At 40.4% G+C, this 17,499-nt stretch overlaps 1 protein-coding gene across 8 annotated transcripts in view; it reads left to right on the forward strand.

The window, feature by feature from the left end:
* ZFYVE9 (zinc finger FYVE-type containing 9) overlaps positions 1–17,499 on the forward strand; it is a 121,327-nt gene that overhangs the window by 91,297 nt on the left and 12,531 nt on the right. For 5 of the 8 annotated variants that reach the window (XM_036447243.2, XM_036447233.1, XM_036447237.1 and 2 more), the window contains 4 exons: positions 89–193; positions 12,232–12,382; positions 15,318–15,398; positions 16,327–16,489. In XM_036447243.2, coding sequence (XP_036303136.1) covers positions 89–193; positions 12,232–12,382; positions 15,318–15,398; positions 16,327–16,489 — 500 coding nt within the window. The remainder of the gene's footprint in view (positions 1–88; positions 194–12,231; positions 12,383–15,317; positions 15,399–16,326; positions 16,490–17,499) is intronic. The other 3 variants (XM_036447234.1, XM_036447239.1, XM_045584600.1) reach the window with 2 other exon arrangements.

Raw genomic sequence — 17,499 nt, forward strand, 5'->3', positions numbered from 1 at the left:
ATTTTTTCCACTTTACTAATTTTATTACTATAAGTGGAACCCAGTCATTGATCACTTTTTTATTCTACCTCAATCTGCTTTTGCCCAGGACTTCAGGAATTACCAATATACATTGCCAATAGTTCAAGGTTTGGTGGTTGATATGGAAGTTCGGAAAACCAGCATCAAAATTCCCAGCAACAGATACAATGAGGTAAGATTTATCGTGAGGCATATTTTTCATATGCGTGAATGAAGTTGAAAAATATGGGATTATTTATAAAGTTTATTTTTAATTAATAGACAGTGAAATCAGTATTGTATGACCTAGATCAATGATGAGAAATTTTATAATTAGCAAGATATTAAATTTGTGATTTATTTAGTCATTGTTTGTGCTTTTGACCTTTGCATACTGTGATAATCAGTGATAGATTTGCATTCTGATCAAGATATAAAATAAACTTTATTATATTCACGGTGGAATCCTTTCATTTTTCCTTTATTGTAAGTACATGTTATTTTTGACTGTCATTAATGTTTTAGCACAGGTCACTTTAAGTCCCAAAATGACATTTAAGTAAGGTTCCAAAAGCAAGTGATTGCATCTTAAATTAAGCTGTATCATGTAAATAAAATGAAATTGTGCATACTATATACATATTAACAGTTGTATAAACCTTTACCTATTTGTCATGTGAAATCTTTCTTGAATTTAAAATGTTCTTAAGATAATTTCTGAAATGTCTAATAGTAAACATTGTGATTTAAAATAAGTGTTATTTTAAAATTTAGCTTGATATTATAATAGTTAAAATGTGTTGTTTGTGTAAAGTTGTTGTTTTATTAGGCAAGATGATAACTCCCTGATCACTTCTTTCACTACTTCTTGATATGAAATAATTTCCTACTTCCCTCTCTTTTTTTCTTTCTTTCTTTTATTTATTTATTTATTTATAAAATATATTTTATTGATTTTGTACAGAGAGGAAGGGAGAGAGATAGAGAGAAACATCGATGAGAGAGAGCCATCGATCAGTTGCCTCTTGCACACCCCCTACTGGGGATATGCCCGCAACCAAGGTACATGCCCTTGACCGGAATCGAACCCGGGTCCCTTCAGTCCCCAAGCGGACGCTCTATCCATTGAACTAAACCGGTCCCGGCTCTTTCTTTTATTTTTTTTTCTTCTTTATTCAGACTTCTGTTTACTTATTCACTTGTGCATTCAATAAACATTGTGTACTTGTTATGTACTTAGAATCACACAAATGTTTTACTGGACTTAGAAGCTCAGGGCTCTGCATTGAGATAATGATCTATGTTAAGAAAGCCTTTACTTATGGCTTTCTCTGTGATGGCTTTTTTCAGGAGAATGGAAAATAGCGGCTAGTGTATGCTTAATTTTTTCTGGGATACGATTAGCAGTTTTTAGCTTTTAGTCCTACCTGGAAATAAATATCAAGCATTAATGTACTAGAGTAGGTAGAGGCAGATCTTCAAAGTGAATTATAAAGAGATTATGCTTTGAAAACTTGTTTTCTAATATTTGAAGTTTTATTTGATTCACAAACATTGATTAAGCACATTCTGTGTTATGAATTACAAAGATGAGTAAGAATATTTTGCTTGCCTTGTGGGAGCTTACTGTCCAGAAGTAAGATGATCAAATATCATCCCCAAACTGATAACATATATTACTATACTTGGTGTTTGCATGATTGTGCTTTGTGTTGGGAATTGGGTCTGCTTAGTATATCTGCAAAAGCTATGAGGCTTCCCATGGTTATTTCAGTACTGACTGATGACATTCATGATAACAGCTGTCATTCATATTATTTGTTTTAATCTGAATTCTGTCTTCTAGGTTTATGATTGTGCAGTTTCAGAAATCTTTGTTCAAGAATCATAATCACATTTCTTGTCATTTATTACATTTCATTTTCAATAAAGTTCACCAATTAACAGGTTTTTTTTCTTACCTGATTTAGCAGACTGACTTCTAATTCAGTTTTTGTTTCAATTCAACATAATTGTATCTCTCACAATCTTGGAGAGTTGAACTGTGTTGTGTCTAATAAGTCTTCATATTTGAAAAAGCATATTTCATTATATACATTATTTCATTTAATCAACCACAACATTCTACTTTTCCTCTCATTCATTTTTTCTTTTATACCCATAGTCTTTCTTATTACTTCCTAGCCTGTGTTCCTTTTTTGCTCTATAGCCCTTGCACAAGCCATATTATCGATGCACACTTCCCCTCTTCACCTACCTAACGCTCACTCATTTTTAAATTTTTTTATTTTTGTTAGCTCTCTCATCCAAGGATAAATATCCATTGATTTTTAGAGAGTGTGAAAGTGAAAGGGAGAGACAGAGAGAGAAACATTGATGTGAGAGAGTCACATTGATTGGTTGCCTCCTGCATGCACCCCAACTGGGGCCAGAGATTGAGCCTGCAACCAAAATATGTGCCCTTGGCCAGAATCCAACCCAGGACCCTTCAGTCCACAAGCCAACGCTCTATCCACTGAGCCAAATCTGCCAGGGCTAATTTTTCAGTTGTCAATTTCAATAACATTTTCTTAGAAAGGCTTCGTTTAACTGCCAACTGGGATAATCCTCCTTGTTATAAGCATTCCTAGAAATTCACATCTGTGTGCAGTACTCACTACAGATGGCCCTAAAATCTGAGGAGTGTTATACATTTCTTTTCTGTTAGGGAGGAAGAATGGATGCAAAATAGAACATGGAAGTGGTATGGAAGACAATGTTTAACCACAGGTATAAATTAAAATAAAAGGATCCCCAAGAAGAAGCCCTAGATGTTGTACCTCCATTGACTGCAACAGGAAGTAACTGCTGAACACTGCTTACTCAGAATAAGATTGTCCCTTCTCCCATGAACAGTGGCTCCAGAACACTGCTGCTAGACAAATCCCTAACTCCCTGACTCCCAGCGCTCACAGCCTTGCTGCCACTTTTGGTCTTAAAACCACCAACTCTAATCTCAAATGTTCAAGCACTATAAGAAGTCCTGGGCTCCTGAGGCATCTTCCATCCTCACAATTGTAATATCTATCTATGTTCATCTCTCACTCAATTCAGAATATCCCAAACTTAGTCCTTTTAAGTTCATTTGTCTCTGACCATTTCCTTGGTGATCTGTCCAGTCCTCTGGCTTTAAATACTGTCTCTCTGCTGATGTCTTCTAAGTGTTCTCCAGCCTGAATCTCTCTCCTCTTTGTGGACTTGAGTGTCTTACTGCCCACTTGACAGCTCTATTTGCGTAGGCATCTCAAGTTTAGCAAGTTCAACTCTGACCTCTTACTCTCCCTCAAAACCTGCTCTTCATGTAGCATTCCATAAGTTAATGACAGTGCAGTCCTTCCTGAGAGTCATCTGTCTTTTCTTTCATATCCCATATTTAATCTGTCAATAAATTCTGCTGGCTCTACCTTCCAAATATATCTAGAATCCAACCTCCTCTCAATCCTTGGGCCTATCTTAATCTCTGCCCTGGGTTTGTTCAGTAGCCTTGCCATTGGGACCCTTTCCCCCATCAGTCTAGTCACAGCACAATAGCCATAGTGATCCTGTTTCACCTAAGTCAGATCATACCACTTCTCTGGTAAAAATCCTCCCAAGATCTTTTATCCCAGTCAGAATAAAAGGTGAAGCCCTAAAAAAAAAAAAAAGGAGTCCTTAGTCCTTTCCATTACTTCTCTAACCTAATTTCATAGCCTCTTCTTTTTCTGTCAGTCAGCTCCAGCCACACTGTCCTTAATGGTCCTTGAAACTACTAGGCATGCTACCACTCCAGGGCCATTGTTCCCACTGTTCTAATGCCTATAAGCTCTCATTGAGATAATCCCTCTCACTTTTCAGTAAGGCCTTTTCTCACTATCCTATTATTTATTTGTTTGTTTGTTTATTTTAAGTTTCAAAGTGAGGAAACAAGAGGGGGGATAGAAACATCAATGATGAGAGAATCATTGATTGGCTATCTTTGCATGGCCCTTACTGGGGATCAAGCCTGCAATCCGGACACTTGCCCTGACTGGGAATCGAACCCTGACCTCCTGATTCATGGGTTGATGCTGAACCACTGAGCAACACTGGTTGGGCTGACTATCCCATTTCAAGTGGCCAGTCCTCCTGGTCCTACTTATTTTTCTATTTAATACTTATTAATGTCTAAAATTTTATGTATCTTATTTATTGTTTTTGTTTTTTCCCCTTACACAAGAATTTAAATTTTATCTATGAAGGAAGGGATTTATTAAATAAAGTACTAACACAGTACCTGGTACATATCACATGCTCAATAAGTATTTGCTAAATGAACGAGCCAAGGTTCATAGTTAATATGTAGACACATAGAACTGGAAGGTGGGTGCTAGCTACTGGACACAAGTGAACTCCAGCTAACTATTGAGATAAATATTTGTATTTTTTCTAAATATCTGCAGGAAAGGATATTGCCCCTTTCCCCCTGTTCCTTCATCAGTCAGCTATGTTCCCTTCTTCATTCTATTTCTGTTTCTTCACCCATGCTTTTCTGTTTATCCAAAGTGTTCTTCCTATGTACCTGACTTCAAAGCCACTTCAAATGATCCACTTTAGAGAATTCCCTAGAATTATCTGTGTCCCATTGTCACTCTTTCTTCCCCGTTTTCCCAGATTTCTGTATACATGTAACATGGATAGCTGATTAGTATGAACCGCCTCCGGCTCTCTGTATCTTTCATTCTTCATTGTGTCCATGGTGTGATGGTTTGCTTTCATAGATTTCCATGCCTCTGTGATGGACCCTCCTCTCTGAAGTTCTTGTGACTTGATAAATACTTATAGAATTAAATCATTAAAACTTCTTTTATTGGATACCTGACCTATGTGACACTGCAGTTATAAGTGAACCAAAAAAATTTGTAATTGTGTTAACAGTTACTCTCAGTACAATCCCATGAATATGACAAACCCTCCAAATCCATCCCTGCTTTTATGGTTTACTAATCAATGTACTGAGCAAATATTTATTGAATACCTGCCATGAGGAAGGCCCTATGCTAATAAGCCTTACACATTATGCACAAGTTGTATGGCTGTTCCTCAAGACCCACTTAACTTGTCCTACATAAACCCTTTCCACTTCAATCAAAAGGCTAAATCAGCTGTCATTTTTAACATGTTATCTCAGAGAGGAAGTTGAAAGATGTGAAATGTTAATTCAGAGATGGATTAGATAAAACAACTCATATATCCCTCCTGCACAATAATTTCTAGAACTGTATTCTTTTTATTTTATTTTATTTCTTTATTGATTAAAGTATCACATATTTGTCCTCAACTCCCTCTCCCATTCCAATCCCCCGCCCCTCCCCATTCCTGCACTCACTCTCACCTCCCACCCCCCAATTGTCCTTGACTACTGGTTAGGCTCATACATATGCACACAACTCCTTTGGTTGATCTCTCCCTTTTATCCCCACTGAGGTCCAACAGTCTGACCCATGGCTCCTTATCTCTGGGTTTGTTCTTGTTCATGAGTCTATGTTGTTCATCATTTCCCCTAGATGAGTAAGATCATGTCCTACTGGAAATATACTTATAAGAACCAAAAATGAGACAAGCAATAATGGTTATGCTGAAAGGCAAATGGATCAGTCTGTAGTGAGTTTCTTTCTGGGCCAACAATTCTTTTGAGACCCAATTTCAATGTCAAACAGTTCCTTATGTATATATGTCAGCAACGATATTTCAGTTCTGGATGGTGGACAAATGGTGGTAATACAGGTCTGACCCTCTCTGGTTCGGTCCTGGGCAACCTCAGTGACACACAGCTGCTGACTGCTATTATGGCAAGTGGACGTCAGAGTCTTCCATCTCTGGACTGCTTCTCTTCTTTCTTCATGGCTGGAGTAGTCCTGTCAATTCCTCTCCGTTGCCAGAATCCTCATAGGCTCAGAGTTGTTTTCTGAAAATATACAATCATATTCTTGACCAAAAGTTAATAAAGGAATATTTTCTATAAATTTGACTTGGGATCCTTTTTCATTTTTTGCCCAAATGATTTTCCTCTGGCTTGTTTTGACACCATGTGTGTTTTTCATGGGTGTCTTGCTGTTAACATTACAATTAATTTTCTAAGGTACAAATTTTCTAGATGTAATTTACTTATAGGATATTTTTCCTTACATGATATTCTTCTACTTTCCCCCTTTTTTGATTTAAATAATAGGAGGCTTTTGAAAATTTTATAATGTAGTCTTGATAGCTTTTAAACTTTAATTTTTTGCACTATAAAATGACTGCTTTAGGTTCATTGTCTATTGTGCAGTTTTATCATGAGATGAACTACCAATAAAAACTTTAATTAACATTTTAGGAACAGCTTTTAGTACAATTAATTTTTGTAGAATATTCACTTATTTCAATTAGCCAGTTTAAATTAGCCTGAAAACTTACCTACTATTTTACTGTCAAAGTTACTACTCTAAAACAACCTAATTATTATAATTATTAGTAAATTGTAAATATTAGTGGAAAGGATTTTTTGCCTTCTTCAGTAGGCCCTGAGCATTCCTGGTGATAGGCTGGATTTAGATATCAAAAACCCACTTACCCACACCATGGGTACAAGACAACTCAAACAAGTCTTGTTGTAGTGAGAGGGAAGCTGCTGTCAATTAAGTCTCTGTTACCCGGGTCCCAATTTGAGCTGGGAATGGGAAGCTAAGCAGCCATGGGGGCAGGAGACTTCCCTCAGCAGGGGTGAGGGTTCAGGCCCCTGCAAAGTTAGAGGGGGAGTGTAGAACTGTATTCTTTAATTGGCTCTTATGATCTTCATAAATGGTTAGGTTGCAGTGGTGGGAAATACAAGAAAATAAGGCGAAAGTATTACTTCACTCGCTATCTTAAAATGGTTCTTTGAAGATAAGACCCGTGTAGAGTTATCTCTGCCTAGCTCGTGACTGGTGCTCTGTAGATGTTTGCTATTTTGCACATTCTATTACCACAGCAGTTATTTTCCTTCCTGTTATCAGTATGTCATTGTCACCAATTTGTGATCTCTTAGGAATCCCATTTTCTCAGAGGTACTGGGTTGACTTATTAGATGCAGACACTAAGGTTACTTTATAATTTTATAATGAGGGTGGAGGAAACATACACATTTTATTTAACAATCAGTGCTTATTATGTCCTTGGTGCTGCTCTAGCACTTTACAAATATTTATTTAATCTTCATAATTGTATGAAACAGTAACTTTTATTATGTCATCTGATAGAGGATAAAAGTGGCACATGGAGAAATAAAATAACTTACACAATCAGTAGAAAGCCAGGATTGAAATATAGAGTTTGGCTTGAGTCCTTGCTATCAGTCTTAGTCCAAGTCTGGATGTGAATAACGCCATATAAGAAATAGGAAGAATGTGCTATGGCATTTCAAAGAAGGGAGTAGTCACATTGGTGTCTGATAGGAAGTAAAGAAGGCTACATGCAGGAATTAGCGTTTTACTAAGCTTTGGCTTGGGGGGCAGCTTTGTCAGGCACTTGAGTATGGGAGAAGAAGGGGTAGGCTAAGTAATAGTATATGCTGAAGCTCACAAATGGGAAATAGCAATGCACCAGGAAGTATTCCTGCATGTAAGGATACAGTCAAGAGGAAAGCAAGACAGAGCTGGTTTGGGGCCAGAGCAGCACATAGGAAGCTCAGGATTTTGAGTGGAGGAAAAGGTGAAGTAGTGACTTGAGCAGAGTTGCGCTTTGGTAAGTATGTAAATAGTGTGTGGAATGAATCAGAACTGATAGAGATAGGGAGTGAAAAAATCAGCTATAATATATGGTTATTATGTCCAGAAAAGAGATAATTAGGTCTTGAACTATGGTGCAGATAGTGATAGATATGAGATAATTATGCTTTAACCACTGAGCCACACCGGCTGGGCCAGAATTTGAATTGATAAAACAGAGAAAAGGCACAACTAAAATGGGAAATCAGGTATTTGTATTAATCATCATATGACAAGTATAAGTTTACTTATGGTCACTAAGGTCCTTTGAATATCTGGGATATTCTCCTCTTGTAAATGAATGATTTAAGAGGGGGGAAAACTTTTCCTTTCTAAAGAAATAGGAAGCTTTTTATCTCATTGGATTTGAAGTTGACATTCAGAGAAATGATTTTCTTAGAGCCTACCTATTTATTCAGAATGTCTGAATTGAAAATATTTCTTAGCCGAGACTGGTTTGGCTCACTGGATAGAGCGTCAGCCTGTGGACTGAAGGGTCTCGGGTTCGATTCCGGTCAAGGGCAGGTACCCTGGTTGTAGGCATATCCCCAGTGGGGGATGTGCAAGAGGCAGCTGATCGATGACTCTATCATCGATGTTTCTAGCTCTCTATCTCTCTCCCTTCCTCTCTGTACGAAATCAATAAAAATATATTAAAAAAATATATATATATTTCTTAAATCTGCTTAGTGTAGACAAATTAGAAACCTCTTTAGCCTAATGGTTTAGAAGAAATTATGGCTATAACATTCTTTTAAATTGTTACATATGATTATATCAGTTTCTTTCATATTTTACAAATATAAATTACAAATGAGAGCCTACTTTAGGGTGTTGACTTTTCTATTTAAATATATATTTTTATTGATTTCATAGAGGAAGGAAGAGGGAGAGAGAGATAGAAACATCAGTGATGAAAGAATCATTGATTGACTGCTTCCCACATGCCCCTCACTGGGGCTTGAGCCTGCAACCCAGGCATGGGCCCCTGATGACTTTTCTAAGTAGGAATCTTCCATCTGACTTTTATCTTGTTTGCCAAAGACTTACTTAAAAGTATTCCTTGCCCTAGCCTGGTGGCTCAGTTAGTAGGTCATCCCATGCACCAAAAGATTGTGGGTTCAATTCCCTGTCAGGGCACATACCTAGGTTGAGGGTAATGGGAGGCAACTGATCACCGTTTCTCTCTCTCTCTCTCCTTTTCTCTCTCTCCCTCCCTCCCTCTCTCTCTAAAATCAATAAACATATCCTCAGGTGATGATTTAAAAAAACCCTGATAGAAGTGGTTTGGACTGATAAGGTTGATAAATATCAGTGTGAAGGAAATATTTAATTATGAGAGGCCCGGTCCATGATTCATGCACCAATGGGGTCCCTCCACATGGCTTGTGGGGATCTGGGGAGGAACCGCTCCCACTCATCCCAGCCCTGCTTATCCCTGTCAGCTGAATGGGGCTCCCACTGTGGGAGCACACTGATCACCAGGGGGCAGCTCCTGTGTTGAGCATCTGCCTCCTGGTGATTAGTATGTGTCATAGCGACTGGTCCAGCAGTCAACTGGTCGACTGGTTGCTTAGGCTTTTATATATATAGATTGTTTGGGTGCCTCTGGTGATACAGTAATAGATTAAAACATTAACTTTACAAAAATTATAAACATAAAGTGAAGCCATATCGTATCTTGTATTTTAACCAAGGAGGCAAAGACTTATACCCTGAAAATGATAAAACATTGCTAAAAGAACTTAAAGAAGAGACCTAAATAAATGGGAAGATATCTTATGTTCTTAGATTGGAAAATTTAATATTAAGATGTCAATACTACTTAAAGTGATCTACAGGTTAAATGCAAGCCCTATCAAATTTACAGTGGCTTTTTAAATTAAAATATATTTTAGCCCCAGCTGGTTTTGCTTAGTGGTTAGAGCATCAGACTGAGGACTGAAGAGTCCTGGGTTTGATTTCAGTCAAGGGCACATGCCTGTGTTGTGGGCTTGATCTCTAGTAGAGGGCCTGCAGGGGGCAGCCAGTCAGTGATTCTCCCTCATCAGTGATGCTTCTACCTTCTCCCCCTCTCCCTTCCTCTCTGAAATGAATGCAGATATATTTTTTAAAAATAATTGAAAACAGGAACTCATAACAAGTACATGTATACACATGTTCACAGTAGCACTATTCATGGTAGTGAAAAAATGGACCTAGCCCAGAGGTCATGGTGGAAGGATACGTCAGTTGTAGTATATAAACATTTAACCCTTGAACAACACAGGTTTTAATTATGGGATCCATTTACATGGGCATCCTATCTAATAAAGACAAAATATGCAAATTGACCATAACTCTGTGACAAAGCTGGTGGCACCACAGCCAATAAAGAGGGAGTATGCAAATTGATGTGACAAGGCGAGCGGTGGAAGGTGGCTCTGGGCTGGAGCAAAGGCAGAAAGGGCCCCGGGCTGGAGTGAAGGTGGTGCCGGCAGCCAGAGGAAGGAAGGCTTATTCTTGCATGAATCTTTGTGCATCGGGCCCCTAGTTTTTAAATAAATATCGTCATTCCTCTGTATCTCCAAGTTTCGTATCTGAAGATTCAACCAACTGCAGATCCTAAACAGAATTTTTGATCCGTAATTGGTATCCGTGAATGTGGAGGTCCAGCTGTCAGCATTGTTCTACTTGAGCATCCACAGATTTTGTTATTCACAGGGGCCCTGGAATCAATCCCTCATGGATACCAAAGGGACTGGAGTTAAGTTTTGGGGGAGTCAGAAGTTATAGGTGTATTTTTAAAAATATATATTTTATTGATTTTTTTACAGAGAGGAAGGGAGAGAGAGAGAGAGAGAGCTAGAAACGTTGATGAGAGAGGAACATCAACCAGCTGCTTCTTGCACATCCCCTACTGGGGAAGTGCCCGAAACCAAGGTACATGCCCTTGACCAGAATCGAACCCGGGACCTTTGAGTCCTCAGACCGATGCTCTACCACTGAGCCAAACCGGTCTCGGCAATATAGGTGTATTTTTGACTGCACAAGGGGTCAGTAACTCCCCTGTTGTTCAAAGGTCAACTGTATATATAATGAAATATTATTCAGCCATAAAAAGAAATGAAGTATTGATACATGTTACACTATGGAAGAGCTTAAATGTTATTCTAAGTGAAAAAAGCCAGACATAAGGCCACATAGTGTAAGGTTTTATTGATATGAACCATCTAGAATAAATGCGTGGAGACAGAGTGTGGATTGGTATTTGGAGAGGGAGTGAGGAGACACTGGTTCACAAACAAGGGTTTTACTCCAGGTGATGGGACCAATTTGGAACTGGATAAGGGGGTGGTTGCCCAATATTGTGAATGTATTAAATACCACTGAACTTCTCACTTTAAAATGGTTAACTTTATGTCATGTAAATTTCACTTCAGTAAGGTTTTTTTTGTGGTTTTTTTCTAGTGTATTGATATAGGAATATAAAAGGTATCCAGACACGTGGTGTTTTTCACAGTGTGGATAATACAGTTTATTACATAAGAAGGACAGGGAAGTAAAACAAAAGACAAATTTTGGACTAGTTTTTCAAAAGATTGAAGCCATTTTAAAGGATTGGATCAGAAATTTAGACAAATGGGATGGCATGAAAGAAAAAATGGGAAATAAAAAATTATTATTAGCCTTTTTCAACCAGAAGCCAGAGTCTCAGCATCAAGATAATATAAGCTCAGATTTGTTTATTAGACACAAAATGGTGTGCTCTGAATTTTTAGGTTAGCTTCAGATGCAAATTAACCTAACAAAGATGGCGGTTAATTTGCATACATACCTGGGTCCCAGGAACCTCTTTGGCACCCAGGTCACTCCCAACTGGCCATTGGAGGGGTTGTGGTGGGGGGCCCTTCCCAAGCTGAAAGCCTCAGGTGGAGGCTTTAGACTTGGGCAGGAGCCAAACCTGGGATCAGAAGGAAGGGGGGAAAATCAATGGAAACATATCCTCAGGTGAGGATAAAAAGAAAAATAAAGAAATGTCATATCCTATGAAAGACACATCTTGAAAATTCCTAAAGAAAGTCATTTTTTCATGGTGAAGGGACTGAAGTCCGTGTTGATGAAAAGACCTTGGTGGCTGCGGTGACTGGCAGTGGCTGCAGCAGCAGGGTGATGGGCTGGTGCCTGCCCCAGTCAGCCTGGTCGCCTCCTGCAAAGGGAAGCCAGACTGCAGCTTAGGTCCACTCCCATTGGGGAGTGGACTTAAGCCATCCGTAGGACATCCCTGCGGGCTCCCAGTATGTGAGAGGGGGCAGGCTGGGCCCCTAGTAAATAGTAATATTCTGTGGGGGTTTTTTGAGAAGTAAAAGAGTTATGTCATATCAGACAAAACAAACAAACAAACAAAAAAACACCACCAAAAACAACCATTCTTGGCAGAGAAGAAACTAACCCTCTTTTTTGGTTGCAGGTGATGAAAGCCATGAACAAGTCTAACGAGCATGTCCTGGCAGGAGGTGCCTGCTTCAATGAGAAGGCAGACTCTCATCTTGTGTGTGTACAGAACGATGATGGAAACTATCAGACCCAGGCCATCAGTATTCACAACCAGCCCAGGAAGGGTGAGTAATTGTGCTGATGGAGATGATGAGAATGGAAGATTGTACTGGACTTAGCTCTGTTACACTTACTTTCTAGAAGGGTGGCCACAAACAACCTGATTAAGTTAACATTTCCAAGCTTATTTTCCAGGTTACATTGGCTCCCCAGTAGCCAGACGCAGAATTGCAAATGGCGTCTCTGTTATTGAGGGGAACATTTAAAAGTATTGCCTCAGGATATTGACAGGGCCAGATTGATATCTGAAGGTAGGAGGCGAGGCCCCATGGTGAAAATATATTTAGATTTGGGGTTTGTTGAATGACCATATTCAAAGAATGTTAATGAGTAGGTATGGAGGGAAGGTTTCTAGATTCAGAGGCACTTGGATTGTGATCTCATCACTTAGGGGATTGTTAGAAATGAAGAGTCCACACCCAGATCTGCTAAATCAGAATTTGCTTTTTAACACAATCCCTGTGCAATTCAAATACAAATTAGAATCTAAGAATCACTGCTTGGTGTGACATTTTCTCAAGTGTCTTATCAGGTTCTGTGGTTTTAAAACATCCTAATATATAAAAAGCCAGGGGTCGCCACAACCGAAACAACTGGACGGATGACTGAACAGGCTGCACGGGCGACCAGGCCAGCAGCGGGGTTAGTGAGGGACGACCAAACGACTGAACAGCAGGCTGCGTGAGGTGACCATGCTGATGGGGGAGGCAGATAGGGGCAATTAGGCTGGCAGGTGAGCAGTTGGGAGCCAGCGGTCCCAGATTGTGAGAAGGATTGGAGAGGGTGCAGGCTGGGCTGAGGGCCTCCCCCCTCCAAATGCACGAGTTTTTGTGCACCAGGCCTCTAATATTCATATAAATAGATGAAAGTCTTGCTTAATAAATTAAACTGAGAAATCCTGAGTTAAACCAGTTTAAGCAGATTTTAAAAGAACTACTGTTCTTTTTAGAGGCTTTAACAGCCGATGTGTATTGTGATTCCAAGAGAAGGGTAGTGTGTATAGCCTTTTCTAAATCTATCTTACCGTATGTCTCTTTCCCCTCAGAATGTCTCCTAAAACTAGCTTTCTTTAGTCTGCTTTATGAAGCACTTCTCTAGAAGACATACTAAAGGCCACTTTCTTTAATATATATTTAAAATCAGTTATTTAGTTAGTAAAGGTATTTAGCACATATATATTCAAATACCATATCCAAAATAAGGTGGGTGATAAGTCCACAGTGCTCCCTATTAGCCAAATCTTACTCAGAATCCTATATAATAAAAGCCTGATATGAAAATTGACTGAGTGGTGGAACGACTGGTGGAATGACTGGCCACTATGAATCACACTGACTACCAGGGGGCAGATGCTCAACGCAGGAGCTGCCCCCAGCCCGCAGGCCCCAGGCCAGCCAAGGCGGGTGCCAGTGAGGGCCCTCCCAATCACCCTGCAGAGGGAGGCCCCAGGGTGACAGCGGGGGATGGAGCCAGTGAGCAGGCGGCATCAGGCCTGCCAAGGCGAGTGTCAGCGGGGGCCTCTCAATTGCCCCGCAGATTGGCCCTGATTACTGTCAGGCCTAGGGACCCTGCCCATGCACGGATTTTGTGCACCGGGCCTCTCGTATTTAGTAAGTTCTGGATATTATTAATGTAATTGATGATGTCCATTGGTAAAACTGGATGATCAGAGGATGATTCAAGGTCTGTGAAAAAATCTGGGAACTAGGTCAAAGGAAGACATCCTTAGTGAAGTATGTTTTACTTGAAAAAGTACAAATAGCTATCTCTATTTTTAAGGTTTTTTGTTATGTGTAGAAAAGATTCAACTTACTCTGAATAGCTACAAAAGGCCAAAACCAGCACCATTGTGTGAAAGTAACAAGGATCTAGGTTTAGCTCAATTTGCGATCACTCTCTGTAACGCGGAGAGTTACCCAGAAGTAGAATGGACTGCAGTGCGCTGTTGTGGGCTCCTTGTCAGTAGGAACCTCGACAAAGCTGGATGACCTGCCATTAGAAGTGCTGGGGCCAATGGGAAGGGAGCTGGAACAGCTCAGTCCAATTTAAGATGTGGAGAAATAGAGTGAAGAGAAGTTTTCATAAACCTAAATGTATTAAATAGCCTTTTATGAAGAGTCAATGGTATCAGGTGTTTGTCTTTCAAATAGATACTTGTGTTTTTAATAGCTCCACTCTGTAAATAAAATAGTTGGCAACCATATCTCAATATTCAAAATATATTTAACCTAAACACACACCTAGAAACCAGTGAATTTTGATCAGGGGTCAGAAGACTTTTTCTGAATATTTTAGGCTTTGCAGGCCTGTAGTCTTTGTTGTCAACTACTCAACACTGTGACATCATATTTCAAAAACTGCCATAGAAATGTGTATACGAATGGACATGGCTGTGTTCCAGTATAATTTTATCTATAAAAACAGGCTTCCGTCCAAGCCCAGGACTTGACCACTAAGATTTCTTTGCCTGTAAAATTCTTTGATTCTCGATTGTAGAGAGAACAAAACAAAATGGGAGTGTGTATATTATTAAATATATATATATAATTTATTGATTTCAGAGATGAAGAGAGAGGGAGAGATAGAAACATCAGTGATGAGAGAGAATCACTGACTGGCTGTCTTCTGCACCCTCCCACACTGGGGATTGAGCTCATAACCCAGGCATGTGCCCTGATGGGGAATTGAACCAGGACCTCCTGTTTCATAGGTCAGTGCTCAACCACTGAGCCACACTGGCTGGGTGGGAGCCTGTGTCTTAAAATCTCATTCCCAGCCTATCATAAGCATCAGAATTATTGGTTACTTGTATAGAGTTGGTGTTTCTTGTCTTCTGGATGATGATGGTTGGAGGTCCCAATGACTACATATTTTATTATTGTTCTCTGTCTCTCAATCTCAGGGTCTATCTTTACTAAACTATTTCTTTTGTTGTTTTAGTGACTGGTGCCAGTTTCTTCGTGTTCAGTGGCGCTCTGAAATCCTCTTCAGGCTATCTTGCCAAGTCCAGTATTGTGGAAGGTAAAGAATGAGTTACTTACTGCACATACAGTAGTTCAGTCCTATTTGTACAACCGAAAAGCAAAGGATACTAAAGGAAACTGACATTTTTGCCAGAGTTCTGGACTCATTATTTATTCCGTAGCGTCTCACTCTTCAGCTACTTAAAGCTGTCATAATAGTGGTTAGTTCTCCAAAGAAGGAAGAAAGTGGTAAAGGTTCTATGGGACAGTGGTCTTAGAACTGCATTGCACAAAAGGGGGGTTAGGAGGGAATACATGTGTATGGAATGGCACTAGTTATTTAAGAGATGGCCTTTCAGAGCTTTGGGATAAGGTACCCAAGGGGATATAGTCTAAGTTTAAATATATCATTGGGCGCAAATCTGTAAACATGTGGATGAGGTTCAGTCCCTGTTACCCACAAGAATGTTGCAATCATTTGGAATAAGGAGAAACTCTGTTGTGTCTGAAGTGAATTCAACAGGCAAGTGTTTTAAACAGAACACATATTGGCACTTGCTCCTCTTAGGATTTACTTTTTTTTTTTTTTTTTAATATATTTTATTGATTTTTGTACAGAGAGGAAGGGAGAGAGATAGAGAGTTAGAAACATCAATGAGAGAGAGTCATCGATCAGCTGCCCCTTGCACACCCCCTACTGGGGATATGCCCGCAACCAAGGTACATGCCCTTGACCGGAATTGAACCCGGGGCCCTTCAGTCCCCAAGCCGACGCTCTATCCATTGAGCCAAACCGGTCCCGGCCCTCTTAGCACTTCCAGTAAGGAAGAGCTCAGCTCAGAGCACAACACCTGCTGTCTGTCCGCTCTAGAGGGCAAAGTTTCACATTTAATTTAGAGGGCTTTGCTAGTTCCAGGTCTGTTTCTCACTGCCCCCTCCCTGGCTTTTCATTGTCTTCATCGGTATTGTCTCGTGCTGATTCCCAGATGGCGTCATGGTCCAGATCACTGCGGAGAACATGGATGCCTTGAGGCAGGCGCTGCGAGAGATGAAGGACTTCACCATCACCTGCGGCAAGGCAGACGCCGAGGACCCCCAGGAGCACATCCACATCCAGTGGGTGGACGACGACAAGAACGTCAACAAGGGGTAAAGGCAGCAAACTCCCCCTGAGGCATGCAGTTACGGCGGGGCTCTGGGTCAGTCTGGCTGCTGTGTTACAACTTCCCTGGAGGCCCCGCCTGAGAGACTGCTTTGGCAGGCGCCACGCAGAATTTCAAATTCCTGGCTTCCTGGCTTCCTTTCTGAAGGAGCTTCTGTGCATATTTTTGAAGGGAGGAAACTTTGATTGTTTCACAAAACAATTTCTCTCAAGTTATTGAGATAATAGTAATATCTAAGCTTTGTGTGGTTTGCAAAGCACTTTTATAATATTGTTTAATTTGATAGAACTGGTGTTATTCCAGTATCACAGAGGAGTGAGGAAGCACCACAAGGCCAACCGCCTCCACGAAGCGGGGAGTGGCCGGCGAGGACCGCCGCCCGGGGCCGAGGCGCAGGGCAGCTCGTGTTCGGAAGGTTCAGGCCCAGACCTTGGAGTCGCCTGTATCTCAGGCCCTGTACCTAATCTAACAGTGGATGCTGTTAGCTTTTCTTCATAGAATATGTCATAGACTCTTACTGCTGCTGCTTCCCACCTCTGCTGCCATCATCCCAGTTCAGGCCACCATTGTTTGGTCTGCCTTATTGCAGTAGCCTCCTAATTGCTTTCTTTATTTCTAGTCTTGACCTGTTCCCTCTTCCCAGCCTAATCAGTTTCTAATTCTACAGTGTTGCTCCTCTGCTCAGAACCTACCACTGGCTGCCATTATCATTCAGGGTCAAAACCAAAGTCTTTGCGACCTCTGAGGCCTTACACAGTCTGCGTCCCCCTGCCCCACTCTTACTTCTCAGAAGCAGCTCCTGCCTTCTTGCGGGGACACAGCAACTAGACTTCTGTCCTGGCACTGGCTGTTCTCTCAGCTTATATAATACTTTGCCCCTGGGAAGCCACCTGAGTCGCTCCCTCACTGCCTTCAAAATTTTCTAAAATATAACTTTCTCGGTAAGGCGTTCTGTGGCCAACCTATCTAAATAATAACCCTGTCGAACACATCTCT

The sequence above is a fragment of the Pipistrellus kuhlii genome, unplaced genomic scaffold (assembly GCF_014108245.1).
Source record: "Pipistrellus kuhlii isolate mPipKuh1 unplaced genomic scaffold, mPipKuh1.p scaffold_m20_p_2, whole genome shotgun sequence".
In the NCBI taxonomy this organism is placed as follows: domain Eukaryota; kingdom Metazoa; phylum Chordata; class Mammalia; order Chiroptera; family Vespertilionidae; genus Pipistrellus; species Pipistrellus kuhlii.